The sequence below is a fragment of the Dipodomys spectabilis genome, unplaced genomic scaffold (assembly GCF_019054845.1).
Source record: "Dipodomys spectabilis isolate Male_0828 unplaced genomic scaffold, ASM1905484v1 ptg000061l, whole genome shotgun sequence".
Lineage (NCBI taxonomy): Eukaryota > Metazoa > Chordata > Mammalia > Rodentia > Heteromyidae > Dipodomys > Dipodomys spectabilis.
In genome coordinates, this window is record NW_024870738.1 from 4,360,900 (window position 1) to 4,388,545 (window position 27,646).

The 27,646-nt window shown below is 39.5% G+C and overlaps 1 protein-coding gene across 1 annotated transcript; it reads right to left on the reverse strand.

The window, feature by feature from the left end:
• Nucleotides 1-1,031: 1,031 nt before the first annotated feature.
• Nucleotides 1,032-27,545, reverse strand: Vegfd (vascular endothelial growth factor D). The gene is made up of 7 exons (XM_042680471.1): nt 27,297-27,545; nt 17,676-17,886; nt 14,038-14,228; nt 9,856-10,004; nt 8,063-8,163; nt 2,486-2,681; nt 1,032-1,684 (listed from the first exon to the last, which is right to left on the reverse strand). Exons 1-7 carry the CDS (start codon nt 27,405-27,407, stop codon nt 1,558-1,560), a joined length of 1,086 nt encoding a protein of 361 aa, XP_042536405.1. The 5' UTR covers nt 27,408-27,545; the 3' UTR covers nt 1,032-1,557.
• Nucleotides 27,546-27,646: the final 101 nt, after the last annotated feature.

Here is a 27,646-nt window from a genome sequence, read left to right on the forward strand (position 1 = left end):
GGACCAAAGCCACATAGATCCTAGATTCCATATATGGTAGTAGGAATGCATAAAACAGGGTTCATGGGACTCTGTGTGGCTGGGGACAGGAAGTAGCGTCGTGAAAGATAGTCACATTGGTGGCTTTCATTAAACAACTTGCCAAGGAACATCCCTGTCTAATCCCCTTCCACATTGACTCTGGGGTGTGACAATGTGAATTTGCTTGGCCATTGGGACCTCAGTGGATGAGAGACCACAAAGGTTTGGTACTTGTTTATGGATTGGGTCTTGTCCTATTGGAACCATTCCTCTTGAAAGCCAATGGCCATTCTGTGAAAGTAACATGTTAAATGATGAAAAGCCACATGGAGAGAGGCCTTGAAAAATAAGACTTCATCTTGGTGATGCCAGCTATAGGTGAGTACCCCCCCCCCCAATGTAACCACTGGAATAACTTCATTATCTGATTCTGGTTAACCTCTAAAATTAGGATAAATAATAAGTCATTGCTGTCTCAAGACAGTAAATATTAGGGTGGTTTCCGATATTTACCTTTTCTCCAATTATGCCTTTTTTGGAACATCCCTATTTCTAAATTAATTTTTCTCTTTAAAATATTTTCCTTAGCTTGGAGCTAGTATCTCATACCTAATCCTAGCTATTCACATGGCTGATTTGTGATTCACAGTTTGGAGCCAGCCCAGATAGGAAATAACCAAATTACCAGCAAAAAGCTGGAAGAAAAGTCATGATTGCCTGGAGGCTCTAAGTTCAAGCTCAAGTATCATCAAAACAAACAAACCAAAGAAAATGTAAATACATTTTCCTTAGCATACAATATAAAGTGGTAGAGCACCTATCTAGCAAGTTACAAGCCCCACATTCCACATAAAAATAAGCAAATGAAAACTTAAAAACAACAAACAAAAATTTGATCAGGACAAATTCCATCGCAAGAGAGCCCCAACATAGTGAGAAAGAAATATGAGAAGAAATATTTACATAACTGTCTAATAATATATTTGTATAGATCAGATAACACAAAATGCCACAGTTTGAATAGTGGTGTTTATTTCCTTTAAATACACTTAAATATAACACATCAGACAGTAGTTTTTACTAAAATTCAAAAGCTACAAGCTCAACAGTGGTTAGAAGTCAGTGTTGATCATACAAAGAGAGTCTGCATAAGCAAGAATCAGATTAATTCATAAGAGTTGCACTTAGCAGAGGACTCGGAGATTCTGTCATTTTCCCTGTCCACTCTGAATAATCAGACTTATGGCACCTGCCATTCAATGACAAGCAAACCTTTCTCATCATCAACAGCTATAGGCTCCACAGGTCCCTTCCTCTCCACTCCTCGGTATGCAAAGACATCAGCTAGAGGTCATCTGTCAGTGAACCAGGGGATACTCAGCTGGCATTGAATTCAAGGTTGGATTGATTCTCTGTGATACAATATTAAACGGATTTTTTTTCCAAACACCTGATGGGGAAAAACAGTGATAACAACTTGGCAAAGCCACCTGCTGTTTTAAATGACAGGGATAGGGAATTTGAAACAAATGTGAATCAAAGATTCCATTGGCTGTGGAGCCCCTGGGAAGCCCTTTTGTCCTTTGGAAAGCGACCATGCTTTGTACATGCTGGTTTTCCATTAGCACATGTTCTAGCGTGGAAAGGGCATTGGCCCTCACAGCTGTCCCAAAAGAAAGTGAAGATGAGAATTTAGCATCAAGAACTAAACTGTTCTGATTTGCTTGTGTTTTCAATACATGCTAGACATGTATTTAAAATGTCAATAGGAAATCTCGAGTGGTTATTCGATGTGGATCAAAAAAACTGATTAAAGCCTAAACAGTAACATCCAAATGTTCTGGCCATGGAAAATAATTCTTGCTTATATAAATCTAGTGGCATCCCCTTCATCAAAGAAAAACACTCAACACATATACGGTGAGAAAGAACTGGAACAAAACAGTCTGCTGATAGCTCTCTCCCCTCCGCTCAGTAATAGTTTAAATTCCATCAATTTGGTTTTTGCTTAAGACCTATAAACTCATAATAGCAAGCAGGAGTTTCTTCATGTCTCAATAAGTCATCAGTGTACTCACTTGTTTATTATTTAGCTTCAAAACATGTGGTTTTTTTTTTTTTTTTTTTATCAAAAAGGAATGTGGGGCTGGGAAAGTGGCTCAGTGGTAGAGTGCTTGCCTTGCATGCATGAGGCCCTGGGTTCAATTCCTCAGCACCACATACGCAGAAAAAGCTGGAAGTGGTGCTGTGGCTCAACGGGTAGAGCACTAGCCTTGAGCTGAAGAGCTGAGGGACAGTGCTCAGGCCCAGAGTTCAGGCCTCATGACCAACAAAAAAAAGGGGGGAGATGTGAACACTGAGGGGGAAAAATAGCTTCAGAGGGAATCCCATCGAATCAACATGGCATCTCCATTAACTTAATTTACATAAATTAAGTTAAGGCAAAAGTGAAAAAGCCATGGACCTGCAGGTCTCTGGGTGGAAAATCTTGTGCTTCTGGCAACAACTCTCCAGACTTTCTTTGCATTCAAAGCAACTGCAGTTTTCTGGGTGCTGAATAAGATCCCTGGGACACGGGGTTTTACAGACACACTCGCAACGATCTTCGTCCAACTTCATGTGTGGCCCACAGAAAGCCGGTTCTTGGGGATGAGTGTAGTCTAAACAGAAACAGACAAATGTTGGTTGGAGAGCTGGAGCTCTCTATACTATGAACACTCATTCGTTGTTGAGTCTACATTAGCCTGATACAAGTTGGATTCACTCAATTTCCTTTCCTATAGGTTTTTGCCTTTAATTTAGTCACCAGATTAAGGAGATTCACCTCTAACTTTCTAGCAGAAACACAAAACCCACGTGTTGTATAATTTGTGAGAAATTACCATTTGCTGAATGGTTTTAAGGTATTTTAGACATTATCAGATAGGTGACAATTAAGCATTTGCAGTTATGTATAGGGTGTCTATGAGTTATAAGTGCCCTGCTACCAATTTTTTTAGGAGATTAAAAGGAGAGCAGAATGGAAGTAATTTGTGTTGCAGCAATACATTTCAGAACCAGACTGACAATAGCAATGGTGATACAGTCTACAACTCAGATGAATACAATGGTATGAAAGACAAAACGGAGGCAATGAACTGTGATTCCATAGTTATTTACTGGAAGATACATTTTACTGAAGATCCTTTGAGATACTTTTGATAAGTTTAGCCCATGGATACTTCTAGAAAATGTTCCAAATAATTGGATAGGTGGTTCTTTTTGTCCAATCCTAATTAGTAAATTGAAATCCATTGCAAAAAGAATAGAAGAGGTAGAAACTTTGGAAGAATTTGAACTTAGTCACTTTGCATTTCTTGAAGCTTTGAGAGGAAAAGGTAGGGGCTTCTTCCCTTAGACAGGCTTCTCTCCCAGTTTGCCTCTTTTAAGGAATGGAACCATTACTCTGGATGCAAACAATGTATTACGTTTGGACACAATATCTAGTCAGTCCTGAAGCCCTCAGCTCGTTCTTTCATTTTTGTTTTTTGGGTTTTTTTTAGGGGGGAGGTTATTTTTTGGTTGGTAATGGGGCTTGAACTCAGGGCCTAGGGACTGACCCTGAACTCTTTTGCTCAAAGCTAGTACTCTACCACTTTGAGCCACAGCTCCACTTTCAGTTTTTCAGTGGTTCATTGGAGATAAGAGCCTCATGGGGACTTTTCTTTCTTTTTTTTTTTTTCTGTTGGTCGTGGGGCTTGAACTCTGTGCTTGGGAGCTGTCCCTGCGCTCTTCAGCTCAAGGCAAGCGCTCTACCACTTGAGCCACAACGCTACTTCCAGTTTTCTAGTGGTTTATTGGAGATAAGAGTCTCATGGACTTTCCTGCCAGGGCTGGCTTTGAACCGAGATCCTCAGATCTTAGCCTCCTGTGTAGCTAGGATTACAGGCATGAGCCACTGGCCCTCTGCTTCTTTCATTTTTTGAAAGATGTTTCATTAGCACATATTAGTTATACAAGTAGAGTGCACGGCAATATTAGCATAAATATATCAAATGTGTTTCAATCAAACTCAGCCCCTTCTTCTCTTTCCTTGACCACATTCCTGTTCTTAAAACAATTCCAATAGGTTGTACTAGTCGATTTTCACACATGTACATAAAGTAGTTCAACCATATACACCCTCCTGAAGTCTCTCCATTGGAACTCCCATCCCTGGCCAGTACCCTCCCCCACCCCCAGGTTATTCTTCCTTTTTCCATCACCACTGCAATGGCCACACATTTGATCAGCTCCTTGTATTCCTTGTGAAGGTGGCCTCTCAGACATCTCACCACCACGTTTTATTCCTCACATCTCTTCTTCACATGATTATCAAACTCAAACCTAGTCATCTTACTCCACTACTCCAAATGTTTTGAAAGTTCCCTCCCTATCATAAAAGTGAATTTTCTCACCACAACAACTTCTAAGTCTCTCTCTGCCTCTGTATTTGTTTCTCTCTGTCTCTGTCTCTCGTTCCCTCCCACCTTCTCTTCTTTGCTCCCTCTCCCCCCCTCTTCTTCCTCACCCTGTCCTCTCTCTCTTACCTTTAACTCAAATGGTAATTTCACAACATGCAATCTCATGGTTTTGACTGATTTTTAAATGGTGAGTGTTTTAGAAACTATATGGAATAGATGCCCCGGAAACCCCGTTCTGATTTACAGGAAAAGGAAAATGGTGAGCGGTGTATACCATAAGGCAGTGAAGTAGCTGTCTCTTTAGGGTAAGACAAGACTGTTTCGTTGGAAGAGGAAGTGCTTAACATTTCATATGGACCACTAGATGGCAGCAGAGATCCACTCGGAGCATTTCATACAGGACTACCTCCATTGTTGGACAGGGAGGTTTAGAAAAACACAATCCCCAAGGTGTTGAATTCACTTCAGCAGATTGTAGTCGAGAGGCAGCCCTTACATTCCTTACAGGCAAAGGGAAGACTGAGTTCAGACATCCTGCGTGATGCGCTATCAGTGTGCTCTGCCTTCATCCTTGTTTCATTTATAATTTTAAGAATACATAGGTGAAATTTGGGGGAATACATCCTTGAAATTATGACTCTCTTGAGAAGGAAAGGAATGTCCTAAATCCTCCACATTACAAAATAGAGACGCCCCCAATGGTTTCTTTTTGTTTTACTTGGTTGTTTTAACAGCTTTGAATAATGACTTCACTGTAACCATAGAAAAATAAATCAGGCTGGCATTTGTTAATCCAAATGCACTCACTGGAGGGAAGAAAAGTCACTGTGGAAAAAGCAATTGGCTTAACAGCCACATTCGTGGGGAAGATGAATAGTGAACAGAAAGCTCAGTATATGCCAGCAGTTTGGTAGGATTACTGGAGAAATTAACTTGAATTTGGGCACACTAAGCAATTATGGGAGATGAAAATTAGCAAGGACTGTGATGGAGACTACTTGCTTATCTCATTTCCATCATGCCTACCATTTCCCCAAATCTCCCAGCTTCCTTTGCTGCCTGGATCAACTCATTTTCTCCCATACTGTGCTAGCTTGACTTGGCTAAAGATTCTCAGGGGGTGCTATCCCTCTGCGGCTTGAATTATTTGAGTGGTTTCTCTTTGGCCTTAGCATCACATCCCAGCGTCTCCAGCACAAGGCTCACAAGGTGTTCAATTTAGCTCCTTCCTAGCTTCCATTCCCCCATCTACCCAGAACCCCCCACCCCATAGACGTCCCCACTCCGCTGAATATCTTCCAGCACCCCAAACGTGCTGAGTTCTCTCCTCTCCACTCCTAAGCCCTCCTATTCTCCGGGTCAGACCACTTCAGTCTTTCCACCGTGATACATGTGTGGACTGAATGAGTTCCTCCCCAGTAACTGCCTCCTCATCTAATGGGAAGTCCCTTGCTGAGGAAGTCTGTACTAGTGTGCAGGCCCAGCCCCTTCACCTGGTTATTGAAGATGTGCCCCAAGAGAGGGCCCAGCTTCCACTCCCCATAGAATGGGCTGATGCCTTTTAGCAACTGCATCACAATGTACTGCTTCTCTCTTCACCCTTTAATGCATTGTCCTTGCATGCAATCCTTCTGCCTCAGAACCTATGTGACCCGGAAACTTCAACTAGAATAGAATTTAAGTTCTATGGCTATTGCTTCCCACAGTAACTTCCTTTTTTTTTTTTTTTTTGTCAGTTATGGGGCTTGAACTCTGGGCCTGGGAGTTTTCCCCCAGCTCTTCAGCTCAAGGCAAGTGCTCTACCACTTGAGCCACAGCATCACTTCTGGTTTTCTGGTGATTCATTGGAGATAAGAGTCTAACGGACTTTCCTTGCCTGGGCTGGCTTTGAACTGAGATCCTCAGATCTCAGCCTCCTAAGTAACTAGGATTAAAGGCATGAGCCACTGGCGCCTGGCCCACAGTAAGTTTCTAACACTATTTAAAAATGAATCACGTGAAGAAGGAGTTAGAATCAGTCTTACAAGGCTCTATCAGATGAGAACTGAGCCAATGAATTGATGTTTTGGAACTGGACTGTCCACTAAGATAGCTCTGGGCCTCACATGTCTGTTGAGCATGAACTGGGAATACAAATTGAGATGTGCTAAAAGTATGAAGTTCATACTAGATTCAGAAAGCTTAGCACAGAGAAAGAGTATCTTATTAATACATTTTGTATTGGTTGCATGTTGAAATGATACTATTTTCTAAAGGAATAAATAAAATATGTTAACATTGATTTAATCTTTTTATCCTATTAAAATGTACATTATATACCATTGGACAATAGTTCTGGAGAGGAAAAAAAATTGAAGTTCAATATAGTACTTCTCCTTGCTGCCTTGATTTCTATTCTGGCAGAGGGTATCTGAATACTCAGAGAGAAGGGTGTAGAGGATCGTCCATGTTTACTTGGGCAATTAAAGTAGATGAACTGTAGGCTTACCTCACACCCTGGACTAGGATTTCATGAAAACATTTACATGGAAGCTGAGAGGACAATCAAAAGTAGGCTGTTATTTGTCATTTCTAAAGCAGATTTCTTAATACTGAATCTCTATTGTTTTTGTTTGTTGATTATAGCTTAAAACAAGCAAGATGTAAATTGCATGACTCCTTGGAATTGTTTTCAGTGGAACTCTGTCGAACTTCTGGGAAATAAAATTTAAAATGCCTTCTTTTTCACTAAGAACCACAAAATTGTAGATTAGGAACAAGGATGCTAACCTACTTTTTTCCCAATCCATCTTGAACCAATAACTTTTTTTTGTTTTTATTTTACTCCCGTTCCAAAAAAAGATTTCCCTTATTCCTCATTTTTTTTCAATTTTATTGGCATGTTTTGACATGATGTATTTGAAAGAACCTGAGTCCAAAATTACTTTATGTTCCTGTGAGACCTTTATACAAATGAGTTGGTAAACTGTGGTTGAGTAGTGTTTAGTTCAGAAGTAGTTTTCATTAAAGTTTAAATCTCTTTTTGAATGCAATGCTTTGGGACATTCTTAATTACTTTTGACTTTTCTTTGAGATTAAAGAGGAGATTGATGCCACCGGTAGGCTTATATGATCACAGCCGAGGGCTCTAGGATCTGGCTGCTTCTATTAGTGGTAGCTGTATACCTTGAGGACATTACTGGACATCTCAACTGTAATTGTAAAAAATGTTGTGAAGACTAAATATGTATAAAAGCAGCCAGGTGACAGCAGCTCACACCTGTAATCCTAACTACTCATGAGGCTGAGTATCTAAGCGGTTCAAAGCCAGCCTGAGGCAGAAAAGTCCCCGTGAGACACTGATCGCCAATAAACTACTCAAAAAAAAAAAAAAAAAAAAAGCTGGAAGTGGCACTGTGGCTCAAGTGGTAGAGCACTAGCCCTGAGTACAAAGAGGTTCAGGGACAGTGCCCAGGCCCTGAGTTCAAGTACCAGCAAAATTTAAAAATAAAAACAAAAACAGATTGTAGCATAATTTGGCTAAGATAAGTATTCAATAACATTAATTGGACGTATTATTGCTATTATGACTATTATAATTTCATTGCTGCTATCATTACCTTCTGTTCCGGCAAGTGGATTCCCGTCCTGTGCAACACATTTACAGTTGGTACTGTCCCATAGCATATCAATAGGACAGAGTTTCTTGGAATGGGGGCATCTAGGAAAAGAAATCAAGAGATTAGATTTAAAAGCTTTCCAAACTAATCAAAATTTTGAAGCATTAAACAAATTTCCAAGTGTATCAGCAGTCACAGTTCTAATGCGTTTATTTTCTATTTCAGTCACACAGGAGGAATACAAGTTTATTATATACTGTATTGTATAATGCAGTGATTGTAGTTAATAAATGCATTGTGTATTCCCAAATTCTCAGGGACAACATTCAAAAGCTCTCACTTCAAGAAATGACAGTTATGAGACTTGAACTCATATTTGCAAACTGTGTCTTATTAGATAGTAATTCTGTAATTATGAATATTCCATTGGGTGATTTTTAGAAACCAGGCTGTAATTCAGAAAAGTTATTTTATCTCCTACAAAAGATAGTTGTTAAAACTAGGCAAATTAAGCTGGGCATTGATGGCTCATGCCTGTAATCCTAACTTCTCAGGAGGCTGAGATCTGAGGATCATGGTTCAAAGCCAGCCCAGGAAAATCCGTGAGACTCTGATCTCCAATAAACCACTAGAAAACTGGAAGTGGCGCTGTGGCTCAAGTGGTAGGGTGCTAGCCTTGAGCTGAAGAGCTGAGGACAGCGCCCAGGCCCAGAGTTCAAGCCCCCCCATGACTGACAAAAACAAAGCAAAACAAAACAAAAAAACTAGGCAAATTACAGCTGTTAACAGTTTATTTACCCAGAGTAAATAGTGCTCTAACATAGTTTCTGAGATTATTTTCTTTAGGATGGAAATAAAGATGTTAGCTAAGGCAGCAGGAAGATCTCAAAAGTAGATGTATGTTCCTCTCCCATACACTTAATCTTTGCTTGAGGGAAAAAGAAGTGTTTTCTTGGCTCAGTGTTAACTAGCATATAATCACAAGCTGCCTTTCACTTGACACATAATACTTTTATTACAAAATCCAAGTGTTTAACTTAGCTACTTTAATCTTTCTACTCAGTATTTCCAATTTGCCCTTAATGGTTTCCCTATATTAAATTTTCCCCCCTCCCAATCAATGATCCTTACCCTTGTTTTCAGAGCACATTAGAGCACTTTTGTCTTATATAAAGAATCACAAAAAGGAGTCTCAATAAAATGTGAAAGTCAAATGAATTTTAAGTCATTTTTCAAACCCCATACAGTACTGGTGCTTGAATCAAGGCCGTGCATTCTCACCTGGCTTTTTCTACTTAGGGATGGTGCTCTACTATGTGAGCCACACTTCTACTCTGGCTTTTAGCTGGTTAACTGGAGATAGGAGCCTCTTGAACTTTTCTTCCCTGGCTGACTTTGAGCCTCTATTCTCAGATCTCAGTCTCTTGAGCAGCTAGGAATACAGGCCTGAGCTGCCAGTGCTTCTTAGCTTACGCTATTTTAAAATAGAACACTGAGAAACTTGTATACTAATTGTTATGCCATTTCCAATGAATCATTGGTGCAGTTTTACAACTACATATGACCATGCATATTAAGGACAAGCACTTACAATAACCAAAGTGTCTATACTTGGTGGATCCTAACCACCAAGCTTTTGGGTTTCAAACCCTAATAAAAATCTTTTTGCCAAACCGTTACTAACAGCAGACATTGAAGCTAAAAGATGAATGAGCAACAAAAAAATTATGACCATAATTCATGAGGTCTTTTCTAGGCTAGGACAAACACAATCTAGTATGTTAAATGCTTACCGATCTTCTTCTGGAATCTGGATGGATCTTCTGATAATTGAGTATGGATGGGGAGGGGCCGTTGGCAAGCACTTACAACCTGTGTGGTTAGCAACCTTCACAGGCACTAACTCAGGTACTGAGGTCAAAGGCACTGATATCTCAAAGAGCTATAACAGAGAAAGATAGCCATAATTGTATTTTACTTTATTATTTTCTTTAAAAAATTCACAATCTGCATTTTTGCCTCTGTATTTATGGTAGTGACCTTAGCAAAGTTGGCCAATAAGAATGAAACTTTTAATGATGAAGAATGATGGAATGAGGGGCTATTCACCTTTATGAAGTAGCTCGTGATTTTTCTCCTTCCTTCTTCTTTCCTTCCTTCCTCCCTCCCTCCCTCCCTCCCTCCCTCCCTTCCTCCCTCCCTCCCTCCCTCCCTCCCTCCCTTCCTTCCTTCCTTCCTTCCTTCCTTCCTTCCTTCCTTCCTTCCTTCCTTCCTTCCTTCCTTCCTTTCTTTCTTCCTTCCTTGCTTTCTTTCCCTCCTCCCCCTCCCTTCTCGCTCACTTTCTTTCTTTCTTTCTTTTGTCTTGGGGCTTGAACTCAGGGCCGGGTTGCTGTCCCTGATCTCTTTTGCTTAAGGCTAGCACTCTACCACTTTGAGACACCGCTCCACTTCTAGGTTTTGATGGTCAATGGAAGATAAGAGTCTCACAGGGATTTTCCTGCCTGGGCTGGCTTTGAACTGTGATCCTCAGATCTCAGCCTCCTGTGTAGCTAGGATGACAGGCTTGAGACAATGGCGCCCAGCTCATGATTTTTCAAATGTCCTAACTTTTTGGTGTCATTTATATCTGTGTAAAATGACACTGGCCTCTGCTCTTACTTTAAATATGAGAATAAATTGTAGGGATTCAATGAGCTATGGAGGTTCTGTGAGTACTTGCTGGATGTGATCATTATACCAACTATTTACTTATCCCTTCCATTATAATTTCCTGACTCTTGACTTTGGATGCAGCTATGTCACTAGTTTTGGCCAGCAGAACTTTAGCAGGCACAACACAAGTACAAACTGGAACTCGTATGCTTTGTAAGACTTTATTTTTCTCTTGCTTATCTGTAACCATAGAAGAATAAGCTGGGTGCTAGTGGCTCACACCTGTAATTCTAGCTACTTAGGAAGCTGAGAGCTGAGGATCGAGGTTCAAAGCCAGGCCAGGGAGGAAAGTCTGTGAGACTCTTTTCTCCAGTGAGCCACCAGAAAACCAGAAGTGGAGTTGTGGCTCAAGTGATAGAGCACTCACCTTGAGCTGAAGGGCTCAGGGACAGCGCCCAGGCCCAGAGTTCAAGCCCCACGACTGAAAAAAAAATAAAAAAAGAATATAATCTGACAGGGTTGTTGTTTAATGAATGAGAGGCACAGGAGAAAAGATTCAGGCTCACACTACAGGCTTGAGCCAAGCACAGCTGAGCCCCTTAAACTAATTGATCATCACATCCGTGATGATCATTTGTTGTTCTTTGAAGCCACAGAGGTTTAGGGTGTTTTTTCCCCCACAGCATTGAGTAGCTGACATAAGATCATGTCCAAATGAAAACTTATGCCATTCTATGTTTCTATATCCTCAGCCTGTTACAACAGGCACTTTGTGATTAGTGTGTGTGCATATGTGTGTGCTGGTGGGAGGTGTGTACTGGTATTAGGCTTGAATTCAGACTTTTGAGCTCTCATTTGTCCTTTTTTTGCTCAAGGCTGGCACAATACCACTTAGAACCACATCTCCATGTCTAGTTTTTTGCTAGTTAACGGGAGACTTTTCTGCTTGGACTAACCTAACTAACTGTGATCCTCTGATCATAGCCTCCTCAATACAGATGTGAGCCACTCATGCCTGACAATACTTTATTAATAATTTACCCCTCATGAAACAGTATGGGGTGAGATTTTTTAAATTATTATTCTTATCCTCCAGATTAAGAAAGAGATAAACAAAGAGATTATATATTTATCAAGTGTTGTTCTATGATGTGTACAGAATTTTGAACTTGATTTTAATGAGCTGTCCATCAGTCCCCATTCCATGTAATGTTTACTATATATTCATTTACTTATTTTCTTTTGAATAGGGAGTTCACCATGTGATCTATAACTTTGAGATGAGTGTTTTGATATTCTCTATTAAAATGTTCACATATGCATATTTGGAAAGAAAAACTACTGTACATTTTTACTTGCGCACATTCTGTAAGATGAATCAATTGTTGAGTACAGCAGTCAAAACAAAATAATCAACTATCTACTAAGTGGAAACAATCCATTAATATTGTGTTTTTTTCTGACCTTTCAACATGTAATGGAACTTCCATGAGAATAAGTAAGTGTTTTAGTGTTTGCTTTGCCTAAACTTCATCTTCTTGCACAATTCTTCAGCTTTCTCTAGGATATCACACAATCATCAACTAAATCATCATACATTATGCAAACTTTGTTTTGCTAACAGTTGATGCTTGGCCATATTTATGTTATCTACTTCTGATTTTCAGATATTAGAGGTCAGAGTTTTCACAAAATCCCAGATTATTTAAAAGGCATTCAAAAAAGAAATCAGGAACTGGGTGCTGGAGGCTACCACTCATAATCCTTGCTACTTAGGAGGCTGACCTCTGAGAATCACCAATTCAAAGTTGACCTGCTGGGGCAGAAAAGTCTGTGAGAATCTATCTCCAATTTATCATCAAAATGGCTAGAAAGGAAGCATGGCTCAAGTGGTAGAGCACCAGCCATGAGCAAAAACGCTGGGTGAAATCACAAGGCTCCTTGATACCACGCCCACCCAGCCTCTCCAAAAATAGAGAAAAGAAAAAGAAACCCTGAACTTTAAAGGATATATTTTTCCTTATTTTTTTCTTTTCTGATCTGGGGCCTTGAACTCTGGGCCTGGGCCCTGTCCCTAAGCTCCTTTTGCTCAAGACTAGCACTCTACCACTTGAGCCACGTACCACTTTTAGCTTTTTTTGTGATTAATTGGAGGTAAGAGTCTCACAGACTTTCATGCCTGGGCTGATTTTAAACCATGATCCTCAGATCTCAGCTTCCTGAGGATTACAGGTATGAGCCACCAGCATCCAGCTTAAAAAATATTTTTATAGGAAAAAAAAGAATAAGTTAACCTGTTAACCAAACAAATTGACATTAAAAAATTGGCTACCATGGATAACTTTAGTGCATATATGATTTCTTGTAGTACTTCTTTTCATGGTCATGAGGTCATGGTCATGTGGCGCTGTCCCTCAGCTCTTCAGCTCAAGGCTAGCGCTCTACCACTTGAGCCACAGCGCCACTTCTGGCTTTTTCTGCTTATGTGGTGCTGAGGAATTGGACCCAGGGCCTCATGCATGCAAGGCAAGCGCTCTACCACTGAGCAACCTTCCCAACCTCTTTTCCAAGGTCTTTTGTGCTGGATATTCTCTCTTTGCCTCTTCAGAGATACCGTCTTTTCTCCTTCCTTCTCCACCAGGCTCTGTTCCCAGGTCACCGGCCCCCATGGCTGGCATAACTGGTGCCCGTCAGCTCTCCCAGCACCGGTCCCCATTTCCTGCCAGGCTAAGGGTTGGTGGTGGCAGCAGCCAGTCCAGCTGCTCTGGCTTCCACAGTCCCTCTGGTCTCTTCAGTTTAACACTCAGAACCACTCTCCCTTCTTGTGATAGTCCTAGGTACTTTACTCTTCTGTCTCTCTTCTTCCATTCCCATCCACACTTTTCATTAAACTCTCACCAGACATTTCAGTTGGGCAACACAGAACCTAGCAGATGCACAAGACAGTGTGACTGCCTTCATTTCTGAGATCAACCTGTTCTAGTCACTTCTGTATATTTTCTGATTCTTGACCTTACTACCATTAGAGAGATAGTGACTGGTAAGTGTTCAGACTCTGGAGTCCTAGATACCAGGTTAAGATCCCAGCTCTGTCATTGGCCAGCTGTCTACCTATGTGTAAGTTACTTCTCTGAGCCTCGGTTTCCTCATCTGTTGAGAAGGATCAGATAATTTTTCAGCTTGTTTAGTCTTTAGGGATTTAATGAGACTATGCAGGTAAAGCAGTAAGCACAGGGGCTGACAACAAAGCCAGTGGCAACTGACAATTCCATCATCATTAAAGCGCTGAAGAGGCCAGGCCTGATGATGGACCACCCTCATACCTGTTTGGAAACATAGGAAGTGCTTGTGTTCATACACATGACGCTCTCTTCATTACAGCAGCCACCACACCGGAACACAAGGACACATGGGGGCTTGAAGAACGTGTTGGTACTCTTCCCCAGCTCGCTGGCAACTTCCACGCATGTCTCTCTAGGGCTGCACTGGGTTCTTTGCCACTCTTCATCTATAACTGCAGAAAACAAGCTCATAGGGACAATAAACAAAATGGTCCTGCTGTGCCAGAATGTGCCAGCTTGTGCCAGGGTGCTGAATCTAGAGAGCTGTGTTCACATTTTTACTGTGTGTTTCTTTTGCTAGAAGGCTATTCTTGTCAGTCCTTTAAGAAAAGTTTGCCTACAAAAAAGGAAACCCCAGCTGGGCACTACTAGCTCACACCTGTAATCCTAGCTGCTCAGGAAGTTGAGATCTGAGGATCATGGTTCAAAGCCAGCCTGGGCAGGAAAAGTCTGTGAGACTCTTACCTCCAATGAACCACCAGAAAACTGGAAGTGGTGCTGTGGCTCCAAGTGATAGAGTGCTAGCCTTGAGCAAAAAGCTCAGGGACAGTGCCCAGGCTCTGTGTTCAAGGCCCATGTCGTACAAAAAAAAAAAATTAAACCCCAAATAAGTGCTCCATTCTATTTTTACCGTACTTTCATGGGGAAGGGGTTCCCCTTGGGAAAGAACATTATGTCTGTGTACAACCATGTTTGATCTATCTGGAGAAGCTGACTACTGAAGAAGTCAATGGAAGCATATAAAGAAGTAACATGTAAATAGTATTTATCAAGCAAAATTTAGAGACACAGCTGGATAGCATTTTTTTCTACTTAAAGTCAAGTGTGAATATATTCTAGCACCATCAAGAAATACGTTTCTGGTGGTTGCTAAAATAATTTATTGTGAGACTTAACCCTGACAAGCACATGAATGGGCATTTAAGTGGAATTAATCTTTCCTCAGAACAGTGTACTCACTTTTGGAAATATTCAATACTTCCAAATATTTGTATATAAAAAATGAAATAAGCCCACTCAGTTTAATATCTTTTCTATCTGCTTTTTCCTTTTCTATTCCTTTACCCTAATTTTCTTCTTATGTTGTTTCTTCAATTACCAAAAATACAAAATAACACCATGTATGTGACTATGTAATTTATGTAAATATTTGTTCATAATATCAGTCTTCAGTATTGAGAAAGCTTTTTAAAATTCCTCATTATGAATATTTATATAAAGAGTTTTAAGTGGCTAATAGGAGAGAGAAATTGATCAATTAAGCATTAATATGGTACTATTTGATTCACTAATATTCATCATGAATCTTTGGGAAAACAAACAAGTAATCAGCTATAAAAACAGTCCTTGTCTAAAATTCTACTTAGAGTTTGATTTTTATTTTTTCTTTTTCAAAACAAAGTATTGAAAGTTGGAGAAGATTTTAATCAAAATTTCATGCAGTTATGAGCAATGCCACTAACTAAAAGCTTTATAACTCTATTTTTTTACTATTGCCAATTACCCTGAAATATACACGTGAGGGATCTGATAACCAAGTGTAGCTGATGTAGCATAATGATTTGATTACTTACTGCTGTAGAGTCTGCAAATTCCCTATTTTTAATGGTTTCCTCCTTAGAAAATGTCAACTTCACTGACTATTCCAAATTACTTTGGGGGGGCAGTAATAGCGTTTGAACTCAAGGTCTTACATTTGCTAGGCAGCACTTTACCACAGATGCATGACTCTAGCCCTCAAATCACTTACTTTGGGTTTTGTGATAACTCTTGCTGCCTCAAAGCATCTCCATGCTCACCTCGGACCTTCAGGTAATCTGGTTAAGGCCTTTGATATCCTAATGAGATGCCATTACTCTGCTTCATGAAATCTCTGTCATTATTTGCCATAAAGCCATAATTGGATGTTCACCCCTTGGCCATATTTTCTACCATCTCTCTCTCTCTCTCTCTCCCTCTCTCTCTCTCTCTCTCTCTCTCTCTCTCTCTCTCTCTCTCTCTCTCTCACACACACACACACACACACACACACACACACACACAGAGTCCTACACAGGAACACACAGTCTTCTTCACACTTGTGTCCACTCTGCTGCTGAGGGATTTGTCTCCATCTATACATAGCCTTCCTCACAGCCAAGTCTTGTGCAGCATCATATATTAATAAATGGAGGGAAAAAAGACAACTCTGGGCAGAAAAGAAAACAATACGTTTTATTTAATGGCCAATTTAAAATATTTAGTCAATATAATCATGTAACAGATGATCATATTATTCAAATGTACAATGTTAGATCCATGGTGCCACAATGATTTCTTGGGCTGTTTCTGACATGTCATCAAAAAAGTTAAGCGCCTATTAAAGGCCATACAAGTTCATTTGGCAAGCATTTCCTTCATTATGGCACAGTTCACACATACAGTGATTTCCTTGGTCTGTATCTCAGTGCGTAAATCACTGGAAGTGGGGCAAGAAGACATTAGAGTCTTCTCCAAGAAGGCAATAGGAAGTGTGGTGGTCACCTTATATTTGCAGGAGATTGGCTCTATGTACCCTTCCCCCAGAGAACAAAATCCTTGGGTGCCCAAGCTCTCTATATAAACTTGGGTAGTATTACATGTAGCCCATGCCATTCCTTCATGTACTTTAAATCCTCTCTAGATGACTAATACACTATCATTATTTAGAGACTGATGATAAGAAAATGAAGTCTTCATATGTTCAGTATGGATGCAACTGTTTTTCAAATATTTTCCATCCATCATTGGTCAAACCCCTGGTGTAGAAGCCTGCAGACATGGAGGACCAATTTGACGTTATGTTTTAGCCCAGAGTCTATTTTGTGTGGAGAATTTTCTCCATTATGCTCTTAGTAATACCAGTATCCAGGGGGAGGCGAGAGAAGGGGAGGGATAGTAGGGGAAAAAAAAGGAGGTACTCAAGAAAGGTACTCATGCTGGGCACAGGTGGCTCATGCCTGTAATCCTAGCTACTCAGGAGGCTGAGATCTGAGGATCCTGGTTCAAAGCTAGCCCGGGCAGGAAAGTCCATGAAATTCTTATCTCCAATAAACCACCGGAAAGCCAGAAGTGGCACTGTAGCTCAAGTGGTAGAGTGTTCGCCTTGAGCTGAAGAGCTGAGGGACAGCGCTCAGGCCCAGATTTTAAGCCCCATGACCCACCAGAAAAAAAAAAAGGTACTCATTACCTTACTCATGTAATTGTAACCCCTCTGTATAGCATCTTTACAATAACATAAAATTTAAAAAATAATACCAGTTCCCATTATGACAACCCAGCTTCTACATTCTGCTTTTCACTTTTACCCAAAATCATAGGATTTGGAAGAAGTAAAATAGCGATAGTTTATGTTTTTCTTTTTGAAATCTATGTATGCATGGTATTAGAATGCGCTTTGTTAAGGAATATCCAGGTTCATTTTTAATGTAAACTTGATGGACCTTTTTTTTTTGGGGGGGGGGGTTGGTCGTGCAGCTTGAACTCAGGGCCTAAGCACTGGTTCTCACTCTGACACACCCTTGCTCTACTCAAACTTTTGGAGAAAGTTGGTGTATCAGTCACTATCTAATAGAGTAAGAATTGGCCACTCACACACCTACCTTTGAGTGTTTCAATGTCATAGAAAGATGCTGCAAATCTGGTGGACCGATGGGATGCTGAGCGGGAGTCCATATTACTAAAACTTTTCAGCTTCAGCCGGCATCGCCACAGCTTCCAGTCCTCAGAGTGGGTGATTTGAAGCAGTTCTTCCAAACTAGAAGCAGCTCTCATCTGCTGCTCAGACCGCTCTAACACTGACAGAGAGGATTGCTTGAGACAAAAATATCAGTGGAAGAGAAAATCACTTAAGTTTTTTTTTTAACTTTCATTGCTGACACACATATAAACAGATCTGTTTAAATTAGAGATTATTCAAATGTATATCAATGCCTAGGTAAAATGATATCTCCTACCTTTGATCTACATTTTACCTATGTATGATTGAATCACAGATTTACTTCTTCTCCTGGGTGGTCAATACTCTCACAATAAATATTATGCTGGATTGACTGTGGAGTTAAAAAATGATATGTTCACATCCTAGTGCCTGCAATCTGTAAGTTTTACCTTTCTTGGGGAAGGGATATATGTAGATGTCACAGAATTAAGGGTCTTAAGATGATGTATTATCCATGTAAACCCTAAATACAATAACCAGTGGTCTTACAAGAGAAGAGGAAAAGGAGTAAATACAAAGGACAGGCCATGTGAAGACTGGCAGGGACTGAAGGAGTGTGGCCATAAACAAGGAGTTGTCTGGAATCACCAGAAGCTGGAAGACCTACGAGAAAGAGAAGGATTTTCTCTGTGCATTTGACATCTTGACTTCAAATATCTTTTCTGTTGTTTTAAGTCATTACATTCATGGTAACTTGTTACAGTAACCATGGGAAAGTAGCACAGATTTTTATCATACTAATTTTCTCACCAATGAAAAATTGCTTTCATATCTACTATTCATTTGAGAACCTAGGCCGTAAAGGCCTGGAGACTACAATCCAAAAAAGAAGGAACTATTTTGAAACCTTGAATCTCCTAACATCTAATCTTTTGTGTCAGTTTTTAATTTTAAAACATGTTTTGAATTTCAGAAATATGCTTTTTTCTTATAAAATGCACTCCTAGCCTTTTAAAAAAATTTACTTTCTTAGATATGTGGGTTTTAAAATTTTTTTTCTGTGAGATATGAATGAAGGAAATTTAATGAGAATGAAGGTAGGGAGAAGCTTGAGGGACACAAACAGGGTTTGTGGAATTGCTATTGGGTTAATGTGCTTGTCACAGCTTCTTTATCTAAGAACTCTAAGGATGAAACAGAAAAATTGTTAGGTCCTACTAAGCAACTCTGAAACTCAATTATTCTACATCAAGGCTCATTGGTCAATAGTCTCTCTTTTGATTACTCACTTCCTCTTCTAGTTAGACAATAAAACCACTTCATATCCAAGTTAATCTTCTAAATTAATGTTTTTCAGCTAAAATATTGTGAATACTACTTCCACAAGAAAGTGATGAAATCAACTAAATAGCTCTTTAAAGATTAAATTTCACTGTGTTGAAAAGATTTTTATTTATTGTGGTGAATTTTCATCTAATGCCATCCATAAATATAGGCCAATGTATGACTTCATAGTTCTTACAGGTTTCAGTTCTATTTCAAAAATACTTTTGAACTATTCAATCATGGAAACTCGGGTGAAAAATAAATTCAATTCTCCAGACTGAATTGAACTTATGGTTCATGGTTTGCTTTGTCATGAAAAATTGCAATATTTACCCAAGCACTCAAAATCATTTAAGCATATGTTTTCTCATAATTTAAAATCTAGTTTGGAAGAACTTAGAAATGACACCCAGTTATTTCACAATTATAAATGGAAATGGTAACACTTCAACAACATAGAAAACTAATAACTAATTCATCTAGAACATTCATTTACAAAAGGTCAAGAACAACTACCCATTGTTTCCAATAGATTTCTAGCATTGATTGATTTTTATACAATCAACTTTATATTACTTGCATGGGCAATACAAAAATAAGCATGAAAAAGTGTGAATATAGTCACCAATACATTCGTAAGTCATTGATTTCAGTGGTTTTAACAGTTAAATTTTGCCAGATCACTCACTTGAGATTCATCTCTACTATCTGATCCAGTGCTACTAATCAAAGCTACAATAACTAAAAAGCAGTCAGCAAGAGGAAGTGAAAGAGATAATCAGATCTTTTTTTTATTATAATAGATTATTTTTGCCAATGCAAGATGGTTAGCAATTTCGCTCCTAAAGAGCAAATCATTTTCTGGTTTCTTTGCTGCCACAAGTCAGTTTCTAAAATATGAGACTTAAAGTCTTTGCAATTCCACATTTTTTTATTTGTTTGTTTGCTGGTCATGGAGTATGAACTCTGGGCCTGGGCACTGTCCCTCAGCTCTTCAGCTCAAGGTGAGTGTACCACTTGAGCCACAGCACCACTTCTGGCTTTTTCTGCTTATGTGGTGCTGAGGAATTGAACCCAGGGCCTCATGCATGCAAGGCAAGCACTCTTCCACTGAGTCACCTTCCCAGCAATAGCTATACTGCTGGTTGGCTGGCTACACACTGTGCAGTTTGTTGCTGAGCTTCTCAACCTTGGCTTCACTTTGAATCTACCTGGAAAGAAGCTTCCAAAAAATACTGAACCTTGAGGCTCCTCTTCAGTCTCATTTCAAGTTGTGGGCTGCAGCTTTGTCATCAGGATTTTTAGTAGAAGCTAGGTAAGGGATTTAGAGCAGCCCTCTGAAATCTGTGCAAACTGTCTATCTAAAATTATGCCAACATGAAAGGTTTTTTAAAAAATACATCCAACTAATTTGAATGAGAACTCCTAATTTAGGGCATGCTGATAGTAATTTTCATTTCAAAGACCTGGTTAGAGCCTGAACTCTGTACAAGTCTACTAATCTTTAGTAGGAAATAAATGGCTTTCATAATGAGAAAGTGTTATTCTTTAAATTCCATTGACTTATACACTTGGGGTTTAAAATATTTTATGGTTATTGGGAAGTACATGATGGGGTTTGGATTGCAGGCCTGATGCTTGCTAAGCAGATAATATACCATTTTAGGTACGCCTGCAGTCCCTTTCTATATTGGCTATTTTCAAGATAGTGTCTCACTTTAAGCCCAGGCCAGCCTGGATTGTGATCCTCTTATTTGTGCTTCCCCTTGTCACTGTGATGACAGGTATGTACCACTGCTCCCAAACACTGATTGAGACAGAGCCTCAAGAATTCTTATACCTGAGCTGGCCTTGAAGCAGGATTTCTACACCGCCCCCCCTCCCGCAATCTCTACTTCCCAATATACTGGAATTATAGGCTTGAGACTCTGTGTCCAGCCTTAGTATGAATATCTTCTTAAAACAGATTTTTAAATCTCATATCAGCTGATTGCAGAGCATTTCCCAGCCTGTGTGACTTTTTCCAAGATTGGAGACCAAAGATACATTTTTTTTTTTTTGCCAGTCTTGGGGCTGGAACTCAAGACCTGAGCACTGTTCCTGAGCTTCTTTTGCTCAAGGCTAGCACTCTACCACTTGAGCCACAGAACCACTTCTAGCTTTTTCTGTTTATGTGGTACTGAGTAATCGAACCCAGGGTGTCATGTATGCTAGGCAAGCACTCTACCACTAAGCCACATTCCCAGCCCCCCAAAATTAATTTTTTAGTGAAGCAGCATGATGAGATTGGTTGCTTTAAGAAACAATCCTAAATGGCAGACAAAATCACCCTTCAAATTCCTCCAAATCTCAAACAGCCCATTCCTCGAAGCGAAGTTTTAAAAACATAGGTACTGCTTTAACGTACTGGGATTCAATGGAAAAGTATAAATGATATACCTATTGAACATTAATTAGACTGATTACTTTCTTTCTCCTCGTCCTCCCATGCCCCATGTCCCCTCCTCGTCTTAGCAACTTTTTGAGTTTCGCTGAAGGAGCATTTTGCGTGTCATCTTTACCTGGAGGGTAAAGGCTCAGCTAACTCCACTACCTTTTTCTGGTTCTGTTGTACCCATCATGCTCTGCTTCCCACTCTCCTCCTAGGTGTTCCTCCTCATTCACCTATCAAGGAATCTGCTTAAGTCCCATTAGACAGATTATCTGAGCAGAGAGAGAATAGATTTAAATTGTTCCAAAGTAGCTCTGAATGGTACAACATTTGGGAAAATGTGTACACAACTTGCTATTTTAAAAAAACATGCTAAAGTATATGACCCAGAAGTCTTCCTAGGAACGTACCTTGAGAGAGGAAGTCTATGTTCACACCCAAGTTTGTACATGATAGAAAAGGTGACACCAACCAAGGTGCATTGTGTTCATAGTTGGCTTGGTGAATTGAAACAACTTTGTACAACTATACAATGATTATAATAATAAATTTATTTTTTTAAATCCTAAAACAGATTGAGCCAGAAAAAATTGTACATGTGGACTTGTATTAGCTTTGTTTGTCATAGATAAAAACTTCATCCACGTGCATCATTCAGGAGGTGAATAGGTAAGAAACCCAAGTAATACTATTCAACAGTAAAAGAACTACTGGTAAGCATAGCAACTTGCATAGGTCTCAAAGGCATTAGTAGTGGAAGAAGCCAATCTCAAAAGGTTAGATATTCTCAAACTACCAAAATGATAATGATGAAAAACTTATCTGTAGTTGCCAGAAACAACTGTGTGACAAGTGCCTAGGGAACAACTCAAAGCTATAAACTATGGTCAAAAAAATTCCATTCCCATGGGCTGGGAAGGTGGCTCAGTGATAGAGTGCTTGCCTTGCATGCATGAGGCCCTGGGTTAGATTCCTCAGCACCACATAAGTAGAAAAAAAAAAGCCGGATGTGGCGCTGTGGCTCAAGTGGTAGAGTGCTAGCCTTGAGTTGAAGAGCTGAGGAACAGTGCCCAGGCCCAGAGTTCAGGCCAAAGGACCACCACCAACAACAAAAAATTCCACTCCCTCTCTCCACCTGCCAAGGGAGGAATCTGTTTCCTAGCTCTATCCATGTGACCTGCTTTGACCAATGAGACACACAAGACACAGTTAAGATATGATGCACGCAGGCTTGGAACTTACTTATGATTGCTTTGCTATCTAGCATTTCTGTCATCCCTTCAAGCTCATGCTTCTGTGAGCCCACTGATCAAAAGATCATGTCAGCTGGGTGCCGGTGTTTCACACCTGTAATCCTAGCTACTCAGAAGGCTGAGATCTTGAGGATCACAGTTCAAAGCCAGCCTGGGCAGGCAAGTCCATGAGACTGTTATCTCCAATTAACCAGCAAAAAGATGGAAGTGGTGCTGTGCCTCAAGTGGTAGAGTGCTAGCCTTGAGCAACAAAAGCTCAGGGACAGCACGCAGGCCCTTTTTAGTTAAAGCTGTATGGCCAATATGTGTACACACATGCATGCGTGCATGTGCGTGCGTGCACACACACACACACACACACACACACACACACACACACACACACACACACACAAATGATTTCTACTCATATCCTTGGCATGTATTAGTACATGCTACAAATGTTTACTGAGCTGAATCTAGAGTTTTCCTTTTTTCCAGGGAGAAGAATCCTCCTGACCAAAATAAACAAACCTGTTTTCCTTCAACATACTTTATCTCAGTGATTGGTCATAGCTGTTTCTTATCTTCTCTGAAGTTGTTTTTTAAGTATGAGAGCAAAGTCTAGGCTCTTCCGTTCCCTTAAAAGAGACATGATGGAAATCCATAAACTTTTTCTCCTCTTGCCCTGCCCAAGGTGTCTCAATATAATTCATGCCCTGATGTTGTTGTAAGACTGGGAATATTTTCATCATTTTAGAGATAAGGTATGCTCAGAAGCATTAAAGAGAGACCATATGTGATAGTTATTAATAGGGTTTACCATTATTTCCAGATTTCTATCTTCCAAGTAAAAGTTAAGATTGCACTTTCTAGTCTTTTGTGACTAGATAGGGTTGGAGGCCTAGTGATATTGATAAGAAATGACATGTCTGATTTCCTGCTGCATCTTTCTAGCTCAGTGAATAGGAGCAGGAGGCAATCAATAAAAATTTATTGGGAAAAATTTTGGATGAATTACTGAATACTGGAACGTTCTAATGAGAAAAAAGGGTTATTCTTTGTGAAAATTAGTATATCAAACAGCCAAGCCTTTCATGTCAGGGAGGTGAGGATTACGGAGTCTCTTTGGTTTAAAATGTCCTAGTCTGTTGGTAAGGAGTCTAAGACTTAGAAACTAGGAAAAGAGAAAAATACTCTCACTACCATAAAAGCAATCTGAGAAAAAATGTGTATCTCATCTCTGCCTCATTTCATTTCATCTCAACTTCCATTCCCAATTACAGTAAATTCACAACCTCTGTTCATATCACGTGCTAAGAATAAGTTGGGCCTGGAAATTTCTCAGAAACAATTTTACTGTCATTTTACCCATATTTCTCTAGCATCTTTATCTATTGTGGTAATAAATGTGCTTAAGAGCTTCAGATGCTCTCATTTTCAGATTGTTCATAAAATCATCTGTGGATATAAATACCCTAGTCTCATTCTAGAAATTTTCTTAGTAGTGGGTTTATACAAAAGGGTTATCCATAGGTCTAAGTCAGGATTTTTAAATTAAAAATATAAACTGGGTGCTGGTGGCTCATGCCTATAATCCTAGCTACTCAGGAGGCTGAGATCTGAGGGTTGTGGTTTAATACCAGCCCCGGCAGGAAAGTCTGTGAGTCTCCAATAGGCCACCAGAAAACCAGAAGTGGTGCTGTGGCTCAAGTGGTAGAATGCTTGCCTTGAGCTGAAGAGCTCAGGGACAGCACCCAGGCCCAGAGTTAAAGTCCCACACTGACAAAAATTTCTATAAAAGAAATAGCATTCTCAAGATATAAGATATATTGTATCTTTAGTACCAATAATATTTTATAGTAGCGTAAATGTTTCAACCACCAATAATCAGTTATAACTAAGAAGGTTAGAAGAGATGTCTGTGCCAAAGCTTAGAATTCAATATATTTAACTATAAGGTTATAAATGACAGTATCAGTGAAAGAATTGCTGATGTCTATGCCTGATAGAAAAGTGGATAAGAGCTCATTGGGTCATTTGAGTAGGAATAATGACAATGAACTTTCTTGAGTATGACTTTGTTAGTTCAAATAGGCTAAAGAAAAGGAGCATGCTGTGAGAGCTAGCCTAAGAAATACATTGCTTCCAGACACCAGTGCTGGGTGCTGGTGGCTCATACCTGTAATCCTAGCTCCTCAGGAGGCTGATATTTAAGATTTCAGTTTGAAGCCAACTCAGGCAGAAAAGGCTGTGAGATTTTTTTCTTTTGCTGGCCCTGGGGCTTGATCTCAGGGCCTGGGCTCTGTCTCCGAGCCTCTCTGCACTCTGAACTAGCACTCTGCCACTTTAGACACAGTGCCACTTCTGGCTTTTTCTGAGTAGTTTATTGGGGATAAGAGTTTCATGGACATTCTTGCCTGGGCTAGCTTTGAATCACAACCCTCAGATCTCAGCCTCTTCAGTAGCTAGGATGATAGGTGTGAGCCACTGGGACCCGGGTCTCTGAGTTGTAGTTGTTGTTGTTGTTGTTTTTATCTCCAATTAACCAGCAAAAAGCCAGAAGTGGAGCTATGACATGTGGTAGAACACCAGCCTTGAGCAAAAAGTTAAGAAGTAGTGCCCAGACCCTGAGTTCAAACCCTGGTACTGGCACATACCCACACAAATGTATTACTTATATTTTTCTCTGTTAAGGGAATACTATAACCAAATGATCCACATCATTATGTCTTATCACCCAGCCACATCTACTTCCATTTAGCTATAGGCAACTCTTTCCTACATATCAGACACAATTTAAGTTAACTAGGAATTGGTTGGATATAAGGTCATTATAGGGTGCTTCCCTTTCTAAAATGCAATTCTGACATTTAAGAGAAAAACTGCTAGCTGTATTCCAAAGCATGCACAGCCACATCTCCATGCATAAAAGTACATTCTTGGCACATGAAAATGCAGCTGCTTTTCTCCACTGCCCTGTTAAACAAATGGATATGGCAGGAGTAAAGCTAAAACATTTCAAACTTGGCTATGCCCAAGACAGCTAGAGAGTCATAGAGTCTAAGCTCTTTAAGAGAGCTGAACAACTTAAAAAATCATACATCTGCAATAATTCGGTCTCTTCTCTCATACTACCAAATAAACTGATGATTTTTTAAAGTATACTGGCATAATTGTAAAATTCATCGAGCCCAGCGCATTTAAAGGATTCCTGTTTTCAGACAAAGAAGCTGGGCATTTTGAAAAGTTGTATTTGCTTTACACAGCCCGAATGCTTACTCCTCTTACCTATGCTGAGAATAGGATTTCTTTTCACCTTCCATTTGGCACAGAGATCCAACATGATGGCTGGTGTGTATTTCAAAGTAGAAAAGATAGTAAGGTGAAGGCTATCAGACAAAATGACAAAAATCTCATGCCAGGCAAAGCCTTTCAGATATTTTTCCCTAATAATTTTAATACAGAGATTCTGCATATCTGTTTATGGGCCGCATGTGTATCTTCACTTTACATATCAAAAACATCACACTCCCACCAGGAAGGAATTCTCCTCTTTTGGGGTCAATATGGTCCCTGATGAAACGCGTGTTGCAAAACAACAGCTACAAAAACTCGTGACATATTTTATTGTCTGATCATAACCAGAAATTCCTAAACCAATAATGATTTAGCATCACTTCTGACAAAATAATTATATCTGAAACACTAGGAAAAATGAAATGTTTTAAAATGTCGCATCTTTTGAAATGTATAAAATTGGATAAAATACTGTTCCTACATCAGTAAACCCCATTTAAAATTTTTTTGAATTCCTCTCAATGTGTTAGGTTTTCCTTGATGTTTGCTCTTAGAACCAAAGAGCTGATTGCTAGATTTATTATTGAATTTCATACACATTTCAAAAAGCAAAGAGCCAAAACAAACTCTGAGAATGCATTTTTCTAGACAGTGGTGGTCCTTGATTTTAAAAAAACTGATAAAAAATATGCATAGAAAGCATTAACATTTTCAATTTACTAAAGAAATAGACTAACTTTTGCTGCTCACAAATTATCTGAAAATAAATGACCCACAAAATTATTCGTGTCATAAAAAATTCAGAAGGGATGATATTGATCAAGATACCTTGTACTCATAAATTGCCATGTCAAATTGAAACCCCTTTTTACAACTACTTAAAGATACTGAATAGAGAATACTAATGCAATTTAAAAATAAAATCAGTGCTTCATTAGAAAACCATGTGTCATTAGTATATACAATTGAGAGAAAGTTTTCCATCTGTAAGGATTTCAGAATGCTCATGCTATACTACCATCCACCCAATAATCCAAGAAACAATCACCAAGAAATTCCAACATTTTAAAATGCTCATGGCAAGAAACTTATTAGTCCTAAGAAACAGAGCTGTCAGTTACAAATGCAGGATACATCTTGTCCATTATTAATAGTGCTCTGCTCACTACTAATAGTGCTCTTCATTTTCACAATGCTTCCAAAATTGTGGGGGCAAAGAAAGAAAACCTTGCATAGAGGCCAGTTTACCACATTATAAACTGAGCTCACCTACCTTCACTGGTTCATGTTGATTACTGAAGCCTTGCACCAGCTGCACACAAGACACCATGAAAATATTCACCACTGCCCACTTTCTGTACATTTTGAATACTTCAATATCCATTGATAACTACACAGTTGAAAAAAGTCAGCCACAGAAAATTATTTCAAAAGGCATTCTCCAGAAGGAAAGTTCAAGGAAAACTTCACATAAAAAATCAGTTGTCAGTATTTTCACAATAAAAAAAATCAGTTGTGATCAAAATCCAATGAAATGACTTCAATTAGACAAGGTACTTTTTTGCACAATCTTAGGTAGGGGTGGGGAGAGAGAGAGAGAAACAAGAAAAAAAATGAAAATAC